Source organism: Volvox carteri, assembly GCF_000143455.1.
Source record: "Volvox carteri f. nagariensis unplaced genomic scaffold VOLCAscaffold_9, whole genome shotgun sequence".
Taxonomy (NCBI): Eukaryota; Viridiplantae; Chlorophyta; class Chlorophyceae; order Chlamydomonadales; family Volvocaceae; genus Volvox; species Volvox carteri.
Window position 1 is genome coordinate 891,749 of NW_003307552.1, and position 18,288 is coordinate 910,036.

Genomic DNA, 18,288 nt, shown 5'->3' on the forward strand with positions numbered 1-18,288 from the left:
CGACCCTCCCCCCTCCGACACGCACTTGAAATTAATATCATTGGGCCACCAGGTGGACCTCAGAAGGCGGCGGAGGGGGGGGTATACGGCCAGCAGGTTGAGGCGGAAACGGTCCTTGGCCTGGGGGTGGGGGGGGGAAAGACGAACCACACACGATTGAAGCTGCTGCTGGGGTGGTGGGGGGGTGGAGGGTGGGTGACGGAACCGTTGCAGAAGGCGGTTCAGATGGCGGCGAAGGGAGAATTAAAGAGGGGATAAAGGGAGAGGAGCAAGACCCGAGGCAGTGCTCAGACCGGGCTTATGACGCGCAGCCGGCTAAACACTCCCCTTCCCCCGCCCACCCCTCTGGTGGCCCCTCCACCCTCCACCCTCCACCCGCCACGGCACGGAACCTGCCTAACCAGTCGCATCCGCCCGCCCTCGGCAACTCACCGTCCTCCGAGGTCCTCAACACCTGGTCGGAATCCAACATCCATAAGCCCTAAGTACCCAGGAAACCACACACCTCTCAACCCACGCAAACTCCCGACACCATTCCCCGGGCCCGCCGTCCCCCCAATACACCAGACACATACATACATACATACATACATACATACATACATACATACATACATACATACATACACACCCGACCTGCTTCGCGAACCAGAACACCTCCTCATTGAGTCTGCCCCCCGGCGGGACACCCCCATCCAGGCCCTGAAGCACCGCCCGCTCCACAACCGTCTGAAGCTCCTGGGGGGGTGTTGACGGGGTAGGAAGGGGTAGGGAAGGGTATACACGACGCGTGCTGACGACAGCCGTGCTCATCCCTTCCAAATTCACGCATATAACGGCCCCTTACGCCGGGGGTGGGCAAACCGTCAAAGGGCGCTAATGCGCGGGTCAAGGCGGGGACCCAAACCCCCTCGACACGTGGTTGCGGGGGGAAGGGTGCGGAGCGAGCTCAATGGCCCCAAATCGCCGGCAACACACACTGGTGAAACACGCATGCGTAACCCCCGTGTGTGACACGGTGGTACGGCGCCACCGCCGCCGCCATTACTGCCGTACCGTTATGTTTCCGGGCCAGCCGTAGCTCTCCAGCTGCCGCACGGCAGCGGGCGTCACCGTCAGACGTGGCGACGAGGTGGCCGAGGCGCCCTCCCTGGTCCTCATGGTTTGTGTCAGGTAGAAGCGCTGCAGGTCCTTGACATCCCGGGGCCGCAGTCGCAGCGGCGGTACTTTGATGACGGTCGCCACCTTGTCATCGACCTGGGGTAGCTGCGGTTGGCGGTTGGCGTAAACCCGGGGAGACAGCTTAGACCAATGCGACGGGGGCCTTGCGGTGGGGTCGCCGTGGGCGAGGAAGGTCTGACTAGGGGACCCAGGATTGGGTGGGGGTATCGCGTGATCACTCCAACTCGCCGGAACTGGAAGTGCGTTTCGCTGAGAGGGCTGACGGCGAACTGGTCGCGGCACAACACCGGAGGTGGGGCTGCGAGGCCCCCATGGCTCGCGACCATGGCCCCAACCACCTGCCAACCAGGACCCAGGACGGTTGACACACAACCGACAACCAACAAATCCTAAAGAGTACGAAAAAAACTGAAGAGCTATAACAATCCGCTCTGCTGATGCAACGCCAAAATCCAACCGCCAGCACCTTCCAACCAAACCAACTTCCGCCCAACTAACCTGACGGTTGGACGTCATGATGATCCGGCAGTTGGCTCGTCGCAGCGGCGGCAGGTTGTCCCTCGGGGGGTCCATACTGGACGCGGCGGGGTTGGCGGCCTCTCCAGGGGGGCCCATCAGTGAGGCTCGGCGGTAGATCCGCTCCCCACACAGCCGAACCAGCTTGGGAACCAGGGCGGGAGGCATCTGGGGAAGGGAAAGGGAATGGGGAGGGGAACTGAGAGGGGGGAGTGGGGGAAAAAGGGGGAGGACATTAGGTTATCTAAAAAACAAGGGTGCCCCCAGCTGCGATGATGGTGATTATTAACTGTGGAAGGAGAGGAGCTGGGGAAGGGCGTCTGGGCCTCCATTTGGATGGAAAGGGAGGTGGAGGAGGAGGAGAAGGAGGAGAAGAGGCACGAGCGCATGTCCAACAGTCCGTAGCGCGGGCAGCTGCAGGTGTGAGCCCGGGAGGCGCACAGGCACTGTGAGCGGCGCACACCGGGACGCACACCTTGTGTACGTTCTTCAGCAGCAGTGTTCCCTCCTCCACCAGCTCCACCAACCCCGCTTTCTCCCCCCGCCCGAACAGCTCCGCCCCCAAGGCGTCCAGCCGGGCACAGTCCAGGTAGGCCATGGGGGTGGTGCGGCTGGGCCCCCCGAAGTGAATCAGAGTCGCCAAATTGGATTTTTGTAGCCCCGGCTCGCCGAAGATGAGCACAGCCTTTCTGAGGTTGGGAGTGGACGGGGGATGGGGAGGGAGGGATGGGAGGAGGGGAGGAGAGGTATGTGCGAGGAATGGCAAATACGTGTATGAGGAAGCAGTATGCAGCACAGGAGCTGAGAGCGGCGGTGGTGTCCGTGGCACGATGATGTTCGTGTCAAGGCGGATGGAGAAGCAGAAAGCAGATGGGATGTAGACGGGGACCGGACATAAAGCTCATGGACAGGGCTCTACACAGTCTAGCGAGGGCGGGGCACGACCACTGCAGGGGGTTCCTCCTTGCGGGTCGGTCCGTCGCTTTCCCCTCACTTTTCGGGCCCTGGCCCTGGGGACACTATCTGCTGGCGGACGCCTCCTATCGCCATGACAGCCGGGTTACGGCGAGAAGGCGGTCAATGCGCCGCACCACGAGTGACCCCAGGAGGCGTGTTCGGAAGGTTATCCGGGATTAATTAACAGGTCAAAGCTCTCCCTTCATCATCCGGAGGACCATTGGGCTCCCACCTCCCCCTTCTTCTTCCTTCTCCCCCGCACCTGCTGGTGTCACGTGCAGCCGCCACGATGTCCTTCCTGAGCCGGTCGGCGTACTTAGAGGTACCGATGATTCCATGAGTGGGTGAGGAGACCAGGTAGGGGGTCAGAGCGCGGAGGCGCTTCCGGGCTAGCTGCGCACACGGGGGCGTGGGGTGGCCGAAGGGAACGGTCGGGAGAAAGAAATGGGGGTTTCACAATGATTAGCGATGATGCTATTTCGGGTGTTTGATTCAATGATTAACGGAGAGAGTTGGGTCAGGTCGGGTCGAATTGCGTCCGGTTTGGTCGGGAAGCAGATTGCTTCCTATAATCGTGGGCGAGGGACATACACGATGTAATGCAATTGACCAATCTGTTGGAGAAACGCGGGTGATGCCACACTCGCACCGGGAGGTCGGCCCAGCGGCAACGACGCAGGGGAGAGTACGTATCTGGCAATGTTGCACACAGCGCGGATGAGGGGAAGATAGCCAAGCTTCATGAGTCGATGCGTGCCGCATAAATGAAATATTTTACCCGTGCCTCCTCTTCGATGCTCTCTTTGCCAGAGAGCTCTCCGTCCGAGTTCGATTCCAAGATACCGTTGACGCCCGCATTTGCCGAGACTGCCATGTCGGGCAACTCCGCACGGGCATTGTGGAATAAGCGGGGCTCCAAAAAATGCTTAGAGCAAATTGGCAGCGACAGCCGCTTTATGCGGACCGAAGGTCGGAAGGTCGGAATGCGCCTCAAGCTGTAGGAACCCCTTATCAGTAGATCGTTTGATGTGATAATTGCTGTTGTCATTGTCTTTGATACTAACTAACTAACCTTCTGCCTCCCTGTATGCTAAGCAGGGTAAATGTACTGGCCAAGGGTACTCTGAAGGCCTATATAACCGCAGTCATCCGTTGTCTAGCATTAATTCAGAGTGAAGCTTAACCAATCAGTGAGCAAACGGATTTGTTACCGGCATGGGAAGGGTACAGGATGTTGGTTGGTTGAGCTGTCAGCATGGACCGTTAACCCTGCCTTGAACCTTCTTTCCTTTATTGAACCACTGTCGTCATGTACTTATCCGCTGCATGCACCAGCCGGAGGCAGTCAAGTTGGGCTCGGTTACAATCAGGTTGCCCTCGGAGACATTGTTCGCATCTTGGACATTGGGACTCCATGTACGGTAAAGTCGGGGCAGAGGTCCAAGGCTTAACAGCCATGAGTTATAAAAGTCACAATTCATCTTCCTATATCATCATTCTTTTGTCTTCAAGCTAAACCAGCGAAGCATGCGTCTACCGAACACCACTGGGGGTGTGAGGCGCAAAGGCGCAAGCGCTGCTCTGATCGCTGCTCATGCAGCCTCCCCCTGCATAGAAATCAGTTACCAGCACCCGTCACGCACTGCCTGAACACATTCTAAGCACAATCCATATGTCAGCTCCTTGAGGACGATGGGGCCCGCTGCACGATAACCCTGGCGGTCATAATCACCATTGCGGTAACAGACAAGCTACTCGAGCACTGGCAAAGCACACTGGCTACAACCGTACATCTGTCCCAAGGCAAAACCTGCTGCATCGCGAATGCCCAAATACTGCACCTCAAAGCCAAGAGCCCATATGAACGGCAGGGAACCATCCAGTCGGAACCCAAGCACGCACATATGCGAAGCTACATGCGTATCTATATATCTCACACATACCACGGATGCAGCTGCCTCTATTATCACGTAGCAGCCGCTCTCGACATACTGCCTACTATGCGAAAAGCTAAATGTACAACATGATACCTTAAAAATCTCCCCTGAGGGCCCACGGAGGCCCGAACCTCCGTATTACCTCTAGTTGCCTTTTCAACGATTAAAGCACATCCAGCAACGGCCTTCGCCACTCCTTACCAGCCAACAAAACGCCACCACTGTAGCCTAATTCCTCTCCTGGCGATACAACGATCACGCCAGCACCAGCAGCCCCCAACCCCCCACACTAGGCCCACTGCCTGTACACATCATCGCCCGACTCTTCCAACACGGGACGCGGCAATCGCTGATTGACACTGATGTAACTGGACGTTCGCTCCATGTGCGCCTTGCTTCCCCCGCCCACCGGCTTGCTATTTGCCGGACGTACGACGCGCGAGGTGTCGATGACCGAGTTCGCCATCGACATGCCCACTGACTGTGACATCCAGTTCACCCAGTGCTTCTGGCGCTGCTGCGAGGCACACATGGAGTCGGCCATGGACTCGTAGTCTCCGTTAGGTTCGCCGTTGCTCAGCCCGCTGACGCTGCGCCGGGTGAGGCCGAACGCGGAACTCTCGGCGGGGTCGATAGTAGCACCCCTTGGAACCTCCGCGACCGCGATAGAGACTGACGCGTCCCCGCCAGCTGACGCGTCGTCGCGGTTGGATGTACCACCACAGCCGTCACATGGAGGTTCACTCACCGCTGGGGGCCCGGTGATGACTGGGTCGCCCTCACCACTGCTGACCGGGCCATCGATGACACTGGAGGCGTCCTCATCCAATGCCGCCGCATCGTCCTCCAGTGGAACCGCATCCCCGCAGAAGCTAGCGTAGGGGCCAGCGGCAGCACCTTCACCGAAGGCGCCCGAACCCGCAGCTGTCGCTGCAGACGGTGGAGGCGTCCGAGCGGCATCGTAGCGCCTACTGCCGCTGCCGCGCTGCTGCAAGGTGGTGACAGTTGAGGAGAGGGCGACGACCCGTTGCCTTCCAGAAGTTGTTGTGGACATGGTTCCAGCCGGCGCCGCCTGAGCAGTCGAAGGGGCCGGAGGTGCTGCGGGTCCTGCTTCGGTCTCCTCGCCGGCTGTGCGCAGAACAGACTTCAAGCCCTCCATTTCCGGGCCGTCGATGAAGCTCGGGCGAATAGACGCGAAATTGACTTCGTCCTCATCACCGGGAGCTCGGAATGTGGGCGCCGGTCGTTGGGCCGCCGTGAACACGATTGCGGGACTCTCAACCGCTGTGCCGTAACGGCCCTGTGAGCTTCCTTGCCGCCGCGCAGGCTGCGGGCTGACCCGCAGCAGCACCTGCTGTGGAGTCGTACCGGCAAAGGAGAAGTTATCCGCGGAAGCGCCCATGCCGTCATCGACGTCGTCCTCCTCGTCACCACCAGCACCTGCGAATCGCGGGTCAGAGTCCCGCACAACCGCAGCAGCAGCAGCCCTCGCAGGAGGGGGAGCAGCAGGGGGGGGGTTGGGACGAAGCACCGGAGAAGCTACCGGGTTCCTCTTATAAACGTTACCAGCACGGGCACTGCCGGTGGGGAGCGCAATGGAATTATTTCCACTGTCCGATCCCATGCGCGCTAAAGCTGTAAGTGCGGCGCCGCCGGCGCACACATGACCCGTGGCCCCGCTGGCGGCAGTTCCACTGCCGCTGCCCCGCTGGCTGCCCTGCGTGGAGCGGACTGAAAGCCCCGCTGATGACCCAGCACTGCTGCCCGACCCATTGAGGTGGCGCCGCGAGTTGCGGGAGTTGGCTGGTGGCAAGCGCTGCAGGGAAACTTTCGGTGCAGGCGCCTCATTCGTGGCAGCTGCTTTGTGCTCCTCCTGGACAACTCGTAACTGGGTAAACTTGTTACTGGACCGGGGCACCTCCTCCGCGTCGCCCTCTGCTATGGGCGTCATGGCAGTGTGCCGGTAGCTCTCCCACGGGCCACCAGGGTCCATAGAGCTCAAGCCAATGCCGCTGCCGCAAGCCGTGCTGCCGCTGCCACGACCCCCTGCACTGCCGCTGCCGTTAAGCATCGCATGATCAATCATTGACGACAGCTTCGAGGACGTGATAGTGTCATAGGTTGCCGGCTGCAGATCCCTGGAGCTGCCTGGGGTAGGCAATGGTGGCAGTGGCAGTTTGAGCGGCGGCACAACTCTGGCACCTGAGGGGGCGTTGCCGGCAGACGGCTCGGGGGTGGCGGCTGGGGGCGCGTACGAGACGGCGGGATCCAGTGCCAGACTGAAAAGGGAGGCATCACTGACGGACATCCCAACCCCCGAGGCTGCTGGCCCGCCGGGTGGCTTGCTAGGCGGTACCGCGCTGCTGGCTTCTTCATTGAGGTCCCGCGTGGCGTCCGCTGGAAGTTGGAAGATAAAAGGGAGAGGGACGCGTGGGGGGAACGGAAATGGTAAATCTGGACAAAAACAGTATGGGAACCCAGCTGAGGGTTAACATCACTGTAGGTCAAGGGTAAAAACTCCCAAGTCCAAACTTATTGAACTCAGGGACGGCGCTGTCTACCATCACGAGACGGGGGGCTAGGTGCAGCGGACATGTCAAAAGACACCAGGCCTTTTCGGGGACCCCACTTACCAGGGGGCTGCAGCGGTGACGACAATTTCGATAGCTTAGGGCCCTGCACGGAAAGTCGTTGTTCCAACACAGGTAATGTTAAGAGTCTCAAGCTGCACGAAAGGACCTGCATCTGAACTGCTTCCTTACCTCCATCCATGCTGATATGACTTCGGAGTTCGCCGAATCGGGTGGCCGTAGCGCTGGCGGTACGTCGAATCTGGGCGGGCTGCGCATTGTCGCCGAAATGGGCAGTGCCGAAGGGATGGGGAGCGATGCTGAATCCGTCAACTCGCTCGCTGCGTCATCAGTTTCATCGTCGGTAGGGTCGACGGGCGGTGCACCGACGCGTGGGGAGTCCGTCACCTCCGGCGGCGGAATAGAGCTGGACGCAGGCGCTGGTCATGGGAAGAAAAGGACGAGTGCACATAGTCAAAAGGGGCAAGGGCAGCTGCGGTACGTGTAAAACCGCCATGCAGGCCCGGGCGGCTGGAATGCAAGGCCGTTACATGCCGATGCAATCTAAGCATGAATGATTACCTAAGTCACCTGTTGATTAGCCTGCAATGAGACTCAGGCAACGGTGTTCCAGTTAACGTATTGCATACATCCGTAACAGCGTTGCCTTGCACGAACAACACACACACACACACGCGTGCCGTGTACGGGCAGGCACCGCGTATCATCGTCGCCAACAATCACTTCATCATCCATCAAAATGCGACTCGGGAATGCCGGGTCCCTAGGATACGAACAAACTTACTGCTCCGGGATTCCGCGCTGCTTGTGCTTGCACCCGGTGCACGCTTTTCCAGCGGTCGTGCATTTGGCCTTTCCCTGTTGAACAATGTAACAACCTGGTTGGGAGTCTCACCGACGCTGCTCGCAATGGCGCTGGCTGAAACACCGCCCTGCCCCGCATTGGCCGTGTGCGGCATTAACGTTTGGCGGCTTGCGTCGGTTTTTGCCGCATCGGGCCCAAGGGCGTCTGGTTGCGGCTTGACGTAGGATAGCCTTGACTGCTCAGTGGACTTGGGATCGGTTGAAGCAACGCCTTGGGCCTTGCGAGAACCCTGCTGGCCCAAAGCCGTCTCCTGACTGCGCAAGGTGCTGGGTGTACCGCGTTGCTTGGCGCGCAGGGCACCGCTGAGTGGTCCATGGGGCGCTGCGATACGATTAGGGCCGGCGGGCAAACAGTTATGTAGCACCGATGCCATGTGGAGCTGCTTTTGTGCTTTTGCAGTGACTTGCAGTGACAGGGCTCATCGGACCTTACCGGTCACACCTGTGGGCCGATTCACTGGCCGGTGCGTGGAGACATATAGGTACGTGTGCGACTGGAAGATGGAACACGGGTAGCAACATCCGGCGCCGATCTCTGACAGAGAGGTGGCGTCCTTCAGTCCGTACTTGCCGCTACAAAAATTGGACAGGGATGGGCAGAGTAGGTAAGACATCTATGGTGTCATGGCAATGGCGCACCCATGCTCGTGCCTGCGTTTAAAAGCTGCAACCCTACCGTATCCGCTGCCGTTGAATGAGATTTTCAGTGTAGACGACGGGAAGGCCCATGCACAAGACCCTGCAAGGCAAGAAGAAGTTCCGACGGTTGTGGGGCAACAGCTAAATTTTGTAACAAAGGGTCCATAAGACGACTTACCCGCAAGCAAGCTGCGACCGACAAACCCTGCGATACTCTTCAAGCCCACGCGGCCCAATGGCGAAAGCACTGCATATGCAGGGGCGGGGGGCTTAGCGCTTGAAGCATACACGGTGCGGCCCCCTGCCCCTTCCGCATCCTTACCCAGCACATGGTATGCCATGCGCGTGGGACACGCCATCCTCGCCGTCGAGGAGTGACACGTTCGCCGCAAGGACAGCGGCGGGACAAATACAGGCCTGCAGGTCCATGAATGAGAATAAATGTCAGGAAAAGTTATAGTTGCCGTTGAGTTGGATATTGCCTTGCATATATTCGTATTATTCGTTGTTTAGGGTAACAACCCTTTTACCTGTGCTACGAGCTTCACCCCAACCTGCGGGAACAAGACAACTTCACATTACAGCTATTTTTGGGATTGAGACTGCTAACAAAGTTTACCCGCTCGTAAGTAGTCGGATCAACGTAGCTGCAACACTCCAGAGAGCGAGCTGCAAGAAGGAAGGTGGCTTTCAGCTGTTAGACCCCTCTCGACAGCTGAAAAAATACAAACCCTGCTCACCGCCGCATACAAGGCTATGCTTTGGATCATCCTCTGAGTTGCTGTTATCCATCACGCCTAATGCAATCCTTGCGACAGTGCCCACTTGCTGTTCGAATTAGGTTTGCATCAAGATGCCATTATGAGCACCTTCAAAGCAAGATTAACCTTAAGGGAAAACATAGAAATGCTACAGTTTGGAGCGCCTGAGGTAAGCAGTTGACAAAAACAAAAATGTCCGGCCTGGTCATGACTTGCACAGCATGGATCGGCAGCACTGCCGTACATGTCCGCAGCTGGTTACGCTGTTTTACCTATGGACATTTGTATTATAAGCTGTACTATTTAGCGTGCTTTAAGAGATATTGGCCCGTTCCGACCCCCGCTCGCGTTCCACTCCCTGAGCTGTAAAGACCAACTCAGCAGTCACAGCTGACCAATTTTCCTGGCAGCTGCCTGCGTACTTACAGGCTGCCTGCTATAAATGATGACCGCGACGTCCAGTTGAGTTCCTTTAGGAAGAGCAGGGCTCTTCCGCCCTGCAGAAGATTTGCGTGGCATGCACGGCGGAGTCCGTGAGGAGGTGCAGAAGGCCTGGGGAAGGCAGCTTTACATTCGCCGCCGCAGCCGCATCAACTGCTCCAATTTGAACTAGCAATTGCGCGGACTGGAATACCAATCGAGGTTGCTGCGGTCACAGCACAACCTAACCTGCCCCTGGCACGAGGCCTGTCCGATGCGGTTGTGTCTCGTCGGCTCTCGCTCACCTAGGTGGCGCTATGCTCGTGCCCTTCGTGTTTCCCTCCGCCAGCTACTGTCCTTTGAGCCAAGCAACACGACTATCCCGGGCAGCTGTAGCGCAAAAAGCGCTGACGGCACCCACCCTCACAGCTGCACAGAACCAAATTATCTTCTTAGCATCAAGAGACGCAGTTCTGCAATGGCGCTCGACTTGATAGCGCTGCTGAAGGCAGGTTAGGTGCGCGCCCGCCACTACACGCCCTTCCTTGCAAACCCACTTTTCACCCCACCTTCTCCCCTGCATGTCGGAACACCTTCGAGCAATAACCCGTCCCGCAGGAAGTGGAGCATGGGACTGACGCCATCATTAGATCTTCCGAATCTTTGAGTTTTGTTGGGGGACCTGGGCCTAGTGGTTAACAGTCAATATCCTGAGCAATGTTTATGCTCGTTATCGGCGAGCTTTATGACCCTTGTCCAACCGTTCGTAGTATTGTGCAGAGGCGTGTCTCTAATCAGTAAGTCGGTTTTACGCGGATCGCCTTTTGGTTATGTAACAGCTTTTTCCATTCAGCAGATCTTCCGGAAGATACAAGGAAACGTCACAACCATCGAAACAGAAAAGAAGTACAGGTGGGCTATAATGTACAGACATTTCAACATTTAAAGTCTATAAAGAGCGTCGCCCAACAAATTGCACAGGTGCCTCCTCACGTCGCCACATTGTCGGGCGGGGTGGGGCCCCTATCCCGCCGCCCTCAATACACCAAACCCCACTCCACCCCTTGCTCTCCCAGGACCGCTATCAGTCCGTCACTTGAAGGTGAAGCTGCGGTTGCCTGACCTAGGCATCACAGCGGAACGCTTGCCGCCCTTCAGCAGGAACTCATCAGGGATGTCGTATGGATTGAACGCCATCGGCTGCCGCCCGCCACTGCGACCGCGACCTCCTCGGCCGCCACCACGAGCCCCACGGTCGCCGCCGCGTCCCTCCTCTTTAGTCGCCACTGGAACAATGTTACTCCGCGGGAAATCGGCCATAAGGCCCTTCGGCGCGAGCTTGCCGCCACGGCCGCCGCGGCCTGATGGTGCCGCCGCCGCCTTCATCTCTCCCTGTTGTAACTGCTGCTGCTTCTTGTGATGCTTGTGTGGCCGCTTCTTGGCAAAAGGTCCTACCGTGTGACCGCCGTCGCTGTCACTATCACCGCCGCCGTCGCTGCTTGAATCTCTGCTGTACGGCACTTCAGAGCCGCCATTCCCACCAGCGCCGGCGGGGACCTCGGTCGTAAAGCGCCGTCGCTTGGGCGCAGCAACATGCCCACCATCGCCGCCGGTGTTGCCATCCTCGGCAGCACCATTGCTCTGGGCACGCCGTTTCTTGGCTTTATCTCCTCCCTTCTTCCGTGCCATCTGGGCATATGGCAGTAAGGATAGACAGAGATCAATGCATTTTCCCATTAACGTCCCGGCAGGCACCAAAAAGACCAGCGTGATTAAGAAGCGTAAACATAAATGCAGACACAGAAGTGGGGCGATGGCGAAGCAGCTGGTCAGTGGATTGCATGTCTTGGACGATGCCGCGAGGTGCGCAACAGGCAGTCTGTGCATGCTCCGGTGCAAAGCGCAAGATGATAATTTGGTCCCAGAAGCGCGTAAGGTGGGCGCCAATCCGAAAAAAGACGGGAAAGACGTAACCCACGCCACAGGCGCCAAGGACCGGGTGTTTACATAGCAGCCTAAGCATATGCCATCGCCTTCGTCGCATATTGGAACATGACTACCCCCGATAGTTGTGAAGGTAACGTTAGACGACGCGACTCCAATGCCCCAGGATGAAAAATACAGACTCAACACCAACTATAAGAGGTCCCTTGGCCCTAGGACTGTGCTGCCAAACCCGAATCGGTCAGCGCAACAAAAAGCCATTTCATACCTGGGACAATGGCACCGGCACGTAGTCCAGAACATCTAGCCCTAGCTCCGAACCTGCCACCCGCCGCTGCGCACCATCGCCACTGCCGTCGCTATTTTCGCCCTTGCCAACAACGCCGCAGTCCCCGCTTGCTTGGCCGTCGCCGCCATTGGCCACTTCGTCGTCGTCGTCGCTATCCGTATCGGCGATCGTGCGTGCAGCTGGTGCTTCCCAACTGGCCGCCGCCGGTGGAATGGCGGCGCCAGAGCCGGATTCACCTCCGTCCTCCCTCTGAGCCACCACGGCACCCTGTCCGTCAGCGCCGATGACGATCTCCACATCCTCCCCTTCAGCTCGCATCGCCTCTACAGCAGCGCGAATATCGGCAGCAGTGGCAGAGGGCTTCGCACGTGGTTCCGGCGCTGCGCCTCCCGAAACCTTGCCTCCAGCGGCAGCACCATCGGCAGCCAAGGCAGCGGCGGCGGTGACCACTTCACACTCCTTCGCGCCCCCAGCTGGCATTGCTGATGACTGCTTTGCCATTGCAGCAGCAGCGAAGGGTAACGTGAAAGTCGCTCGAAGGCGTTTGGCACGCTGCTGCGCCAAACGTTCCTCCTCGTCAGCGTCTGTGTCGTCGCAGCTGCCAGCTGCCACGGCCGAGGTGGTGGCGGCAGGCTGATGAGCAGCAGCAGCTTGCACCCGCCGCGCCACCAAACTGCCGGAACCAGAGCTTCCACCGAAAATGGCGCCCAGTAAGGATGTTCCTGAGGCAGCCGCACCACCACCGCTAAGTTGTACGCGCTGTACAGCAGCCACCGCCAGGCGCGTCGGATGTGCAGGCACCACTGCAGCTGTCGCTGTCTCAACTCCAGCCGGCGCAGGGTGGGACGCTGAAGGCCCCGCGCGCCAGCCACCACCCTCCCTGGTGTTGTCCTTTTCATCCGGGTGCGGGTCACAGGGAGGGCCTGATGACCCGGCTGTCAGTGCCGGTGCCGGTGCTGCATTCGCCAGAGGCGCCGCTGAAGGCGGCGGCTGAGCAGCGGTGGGTGCGCTGGGGGCGACCCCGCCAAATAGCGCCGCAGAGCGGGACACCGCTGCCGACTTGAGCGGCGGAGGCTTGAGTGCACGGGGCTTGAGTGCCCCAGGGGCTGCGGGGCCTGGACCAGCCTCGTCAGCGGCCACCCCACCCACCGCCATGCCGCCAGCCTTCAATTTCGGCACATTTTGGACGTCCATGCCGGGCACACTTTTCCCGTCTGTTGCCCCGGCTGTGGCGGCTGCAACTTCCTTTGGGTCTTCGCGGCTCGACAGCCCTTGGTGAACTGCTGCGTCTGGGCCGCCCTCCTTTGTTGCATCTACAGCCGGTTTCCCCGGCGTCACTTTAGCCAGCGCTTTGGATGGATCCTCCGCCGCCGCATCAGCGGGCTCGCCTGCGGACGTGCCGGCGATTAGAGCCTTAGCCGCCGGCAGGGCCCCTGCCGCTGCGCCGGCCGCCTTCGTTGCTGTCCGAATGGGCGCCACCGCCCGCGGCTTGAGGACAGGAAGGGCCGCACGCTGCGCTGCTGCAGCCGTGGTGGTGGCGCCAGCCGCTGTGGCCGCAGGCACCGCTGCGGGCACCGCCACTGCACCCACACCAATGCCGCTCCCACCGCCATCGCAGCCGCCAGACAGCGGCATTTCGATGGGTCTGTGTTTTGCGTCATTGATGGCGGCCACCAGCTCGCCCATGCGCCTCGTGGCCACCTCGGAGATGGCCCGGCCCAGCACCGACTGCACCCGCTTCGCGTCCTCTTCACGGGCCGACACCGGTCATCAAGTGGCGGTCATCAAGGCACGGGAAGGCAGCCGTAGCCGGGCAGCCGAAGCGCAGCCCAACGCCACGTAGGAAAAGTCATTTACGGATGGTTTATTTGGTAAAACAAGATATGTGCACCTGCGCGGTCTGTCCGTCCCTCAGCAAGGCACTGCTCATGTTCCATGCTCCAGACACCGGCACGCGTCAGCCCTCGATCACCAGCGCCACTGCCGGGTATGCAACCCTAAGCCTGTACACCGTTCCTTAGGATCTCCTTGAGCTCCGGTCGGGTTCGGTCAGCAGTTTTGGCAGCTCATCATCGTGGTCGCACACGCCGGTTTCATGCAACCCAGTATCATTCCTCCCCGGGTACCCGCCCACCATATACGCGCACCCGGCATTGCTTGCACCAGTGCCACCAGTTGCGCCTTGGACAGCACGTAGCCGGTGCTCTCATCCTCCAACCGACACACGCGGTCCCGCCACGCCAGCAACGCCGCGAACACGGACGTCTGCTGGGGACTCAGGTTCAGTTGCCAGCGCCGGAGCACCTCCTGGAGGGGCGATGAGGGGCACCGAGGCGGAGAGTCAGCGGCAGCGGGAAACGGGGCAGTGGCGGCAGCGGGAAAGGCGCTGGAAGGGCGGGGTTAGACGAACTACTGGCGCGAGTGAAGCACATACCAGAGATAGATAGACGATAGTCCAGGAGAAGACAAATGCTGCATTTCAGGAATATTCGTCGACCAGTGATGACTTGTGTAGGAAGGGCGGGGAGTGCTTTGAAGGCGGTATAGGGAAATGGATGGATGTGACGGGACGTGACCACAACGCGGCAAGGGTGGGAGAAGGGTCGGCGCATGGCGGGAGAGCCTCTCTAGCGCCTCACCTGGTAGCCGTCGGGAGTGAGCACTGGCTTGCGGTACGTCTTGAGACACAGCTGCCGACTGCGCTCCAGAACCAGGCCCAGGGCGCCGCCTGGGTTATTGGCCGGTAGAGGTGTAGCTAGGGAAGGCGGAATCTGTGACGGGGTAGTGGTACGAGGTCCAGGAGACCGAGTCACGATATGCACGGGGACTGTGGAAGGCCCCAAACCCCAAATCAAAGGAGGGTGAGGGGCTGCGAGCCGCGCCGGCGCCAAGGGCTCACGAGGCATTCAGGCCGACAGGTAGAATCGAAGGACAGCGACTGCAGTTGTGGCGATGCAGCTCCCGGCGCACAAAGCACACAAACATCTCGCGAAAATATTCACCTCCGCGTGCAGTTGCAGCCTACCGGATCTCAGGCAGCCCATACTCCTGGCCTTAGCCCATACATACTGTCCCCAGGAGAAAAACCAAATGGCTCATCCGTTCCACGCATGCTGCTGACACACGCGGGATGCACAAACAGACTCTCCCACAAATGCCTCATGCAAATCGACTCTCACGGTCATCGACGGACAATCATCAAGTTGTCGCAACAGCATCTAGCACAGCGTCCCTCACCCCCAGCCACATACACCCAAAACTATGATAACCAACAGAGAGCTCACCCGCTGGTCCGGCAAGGCCGCCAGCTGCTCCCTCAGTTTGTCGTACACGTACAGCAAGTAATGTGTGTCACATCGGGCATAGTGCAGCATCGGCGGGCTCAGAGGCCGCACTCGCCAGTCCGCCATCTGGTACCGCTTATCAGCCTGAGGTGCGGGAAAGCCAGGGGGGGTGCGGGAACATGAGCACGGGCAGTATGGGCTTGTGCGCGACATATGAGGCAGGCGCATATGAGACGACGCATGCCTTAGGCGGCGCGACGCAGGTAAACCTGCCATAGGAAGTTTAATTGGGTTAAGAAGAGAGCAGGATGGGAGTAAAGGCGGGAGGAGGGAGGGACACAACACAAAGACCAGAACTGTCGACTGCATTGCGGCGCGTGGTGTGCTTTGGTTACAGACAACAGACCGAGGTGAAGGGCGGTCGGGCGGAATCCGAGCGGTGCAAGGACAGCAATGTCCACATGGACATGTCCCATTACCCACCTTTGCTCTTTGGAACCACAATGCGCACATGGACCCGTATATTCTACCCTGTCAAAACCCACAGCAGCCCCGCAAGCCCCCGCATTCCAACCTCCAATCCCACATCCCCAAACCCCCAACATCCCGCATCACACCACTCCCCAGCTCTACCTGCACCCCGCATATGCTCTCCAACAGGTACGCCAGACCGAACGAGGGCAATCCCAGCACCCGTGCCGCCTGACCCGTGTCGAACATGTTGACCAGGAACAAACTGAAGTCCCGTTGCAGCCAATCCACATCGCTGTCCGCGCCGTGGAATACCTGGGGGTCGGCGTCCAAAGTGAGTGGCGGGTGGGAATCATATCATGCAATGAAACCGAAAACGATCTGCCGGCGTCCAAAGTGAGTTGGTGGGGAGGGTATCGACGGGCTGAAGTTTGATGGTGAGAGGGGTGCGTGCTGTGCGGACTCACGGGTTGCTCCTGCCGCATCTCGGTGGTCGGAATGTACGCGATGTAAGATATATGAGAGCAGTCCTTACAGCACGGTCGCTTCCGCCGCCATACCATTGCAACGAACAATAGCAACAGCAACGCGTACATCGCTGGGCTAGTGCACTCACCCACCTTGACGACCCGCGGGTCAGCGAATACTCGTGCAAGGGCAGGTCCCAGCTGGTTCCGGAGCGCCAGAGTGTCCACCACATAATCCGTTGTACGCGTGGAAATCTGCATTAGGCAAGTAAAGCCCTGGAACGACCTGTGACAGTGTGGACAGTGTGGGAAGGCACAGAGGAAACTCGGCAGGTGAGGCAGCGGGAACTCGGGCGGCGAAAAAGAGGAGAACAGAATCCAGGATAGAAGATCAACACATGCATGACGTATCAGCACGCGCCCAGGATAATGGATTGTGCCGCAGTAAGATACCATTTTGGGGGGAGGGATGTGCACAGCTGCACACGCGCAGTGGCTACTACGAGAATCCATCCCTGAACGCACACACACGCGTACATACTCAACCACTCACCGGTGCGAATGGTGCTCCAGGTCCACCGCCAGCTCCTCAGCTGCCTCCAGCTCCGAAACCATACCCGCCAGCGCCTCCTCTCCATCCACCCACACCAGGGGGGTGTCCTCCGGAGCAGGTGGCGGCTGCGGGGACTGTGGTGGGGGCTGCAGCTGGTCAGGGCGGTAGCTGAGCTCCGCGAGGTTCGCCGCCAGCGGGTGGGGGTAGTCCTCGGCTAGGGGGGCAGTTCGCAAGCGGGGCGCGGCAGGGTGGGGCTCAAAAGGGAAAGGGGGAAAGCGGGAACAACGCCATCAAGATTAGCTTCGTGATCCCAATTTGACAGGACAACAAAGCAGCGGTACCAGGTGCAAACACGGGACAAAGGCGGAAAAGTTCTGTACGCGTCGTAGCGCGCAGGCATACATACATACAGATCCCCAGCTATCACAAGCACCAAGCCAACCTCCACACGCCGCGCTGCGCCACCACACCCGGACGACCCTGATTCCTCTGCCCCAGCTCACGTGCTCCCGGTGCCGCTTGATAGACCCGTGGGTCGCATGTTTCCCTCATAAGGCCCCTCAGGTGGTCCACTCGGGGCCTGAAGGGCACCTCCAACCGGTTGTCCGGTGGCGGGTCGAAGCTGTCCTGTGGTCGGGTCAGCCCCACTGCATGTCTCATCAGGCCGTCACGACCCCTGGAGGGCCGCACGGGGTTCCCGCCTGGTGGGGGGCGGCCCAGCGGGAGGGAGGGAGGGAGGAGGACAGCGGGAAGAAGGAAGGAGAGGGAGGGAGACACGCTGGGTGTTAGGTGGAAGGAGAAGTAACGGCTGATGGATAGACGAGGACACGTCGTATCTCGGCCCTACTGCAGGGCTAAGGTTAGGGGCAGCGATGATGACGGCCGCAACCGTGGCAGAGCTGCGGCCTCATCCCTACGTTGTGGCCCCTTCGTTGGGCCCCTTGGCACTGGACCCTACCATGTTGTGGCAATATGGTAGGATATGGGATGGGAGGGAGAGCAGGTAGATTCTAGTGCGGGTTGTACAGAGCCGAGTTGGGCATGATACGATATGAAATGACATGGTATGTGCGTGTATTTGTGACACTTCGCTGGTTGTGAAGTGCACGCCGGGGGAATCCTGGAGGCGTGCGACCCACATGGAGGGGCTAAACCCCCCGAGGAATCATCTGCTGGGCGCCAGCAGTAGGAAAAACACAGACACGCAGATATTTGGCGGGATAAGGGGCACGAGGGCAGACGTGCACTCATGAAACCAGGCCAGGTCTGGTCAGGTTCGGTTGTGGTGGGATCGCACCAAAGGATGGCAGGTTGGCCAGGAGCGCCGGGTCGTCCATGCCCCCAGCCGCCACCGAGCCTGCAGCCGGACGCCGCGGCCCTGCTTCCCGGCCCCGCGCCCGCGCCCTCTCGGCG

General features: G+C 59.5%; 3 protein-coding genes across 3 annotated transcripts in view; all 3 read right to left on the bottom strand.

The window, feature by feature from the left end:
- Positions 1–3,703, bottom strand: part of VOLCADRAFT_88550 (nitrogen assimilation regulatory protein) — a gene marked incomplete at both ends in the record, with an annotated part of 7,787 nt that extends 4,084 nt beyond the window's left edge. Inside the window, 7 exons of the mRNA XM_002948274.1 lie at positions 26–120; positions 637–738; positions 1,057–1,266; positions 1,681–1,866; positions 2,174–2,387; positions 2,918–3,048; positions 3,434–3,703. Coding sequence (XP_002948320.1) covers positions 26–120; positions 637–738; positions 1,057–1,266; positions 1,681–1,866; positions 2,174–2,387; positions 2,918–3,048; positions 3,434–3,703 — 1,208 coding nt within the window. The remainder of the gene's footprint in view (positions 1–25; positions 121–636; positions 739–1,056; positions 1,267–1,680; positions 1,867–2,173; positions 2,388–2,917; positions 3,049–3,433) is intronic.
- Positions 3,704–4,881: 1,178 nt separating this feature from the next.
- Positions 4,882–9,115, bottom strand: VOLCADRAFT_88551 (uncharacterized protein; the record flags this gene model as incomplete). Its single annotated transcript, XM_002948275.1, has 8 exons — positions 4,882–6,989; positions 7,226–7,268; positions 7,355–7,602; positions 8,079–8,369; positions 8,481–8,620; positions 8,724–8,786; positions 8,865–8,933; positions 9,009–9,115. The coding sequence occupies 8 exons, from the start codon at positions 9,113–9,115 to the stop codon at positions 4,882–4,884; spliced, it is 3,069 nt and encodes a 1,022-aa protein (XP_002948321.1).
- A 6,218-nt stretch (positions 9,116–15,333) lies between these two features.
- Positions 15,334–16,970, bottom strand: VOLCADRAFT_58009 (uncharacterized protein; the record flags this gene model as incomplete). The annotated part of the gene is made up of 4 exons (XM_002948276.1): positions 15,334–15,528; positions 16,018–16,170; positions 16,476–16,608; positions 16,876–16,970. Coding segments are annotated over 4 exons (576 nt in total), but the record flags the coding sequence as incomplete, so codon positions are not given.
- Between the last annotated feature and the right edge of the window lie 1,318 nt (positions 16,971–18,288).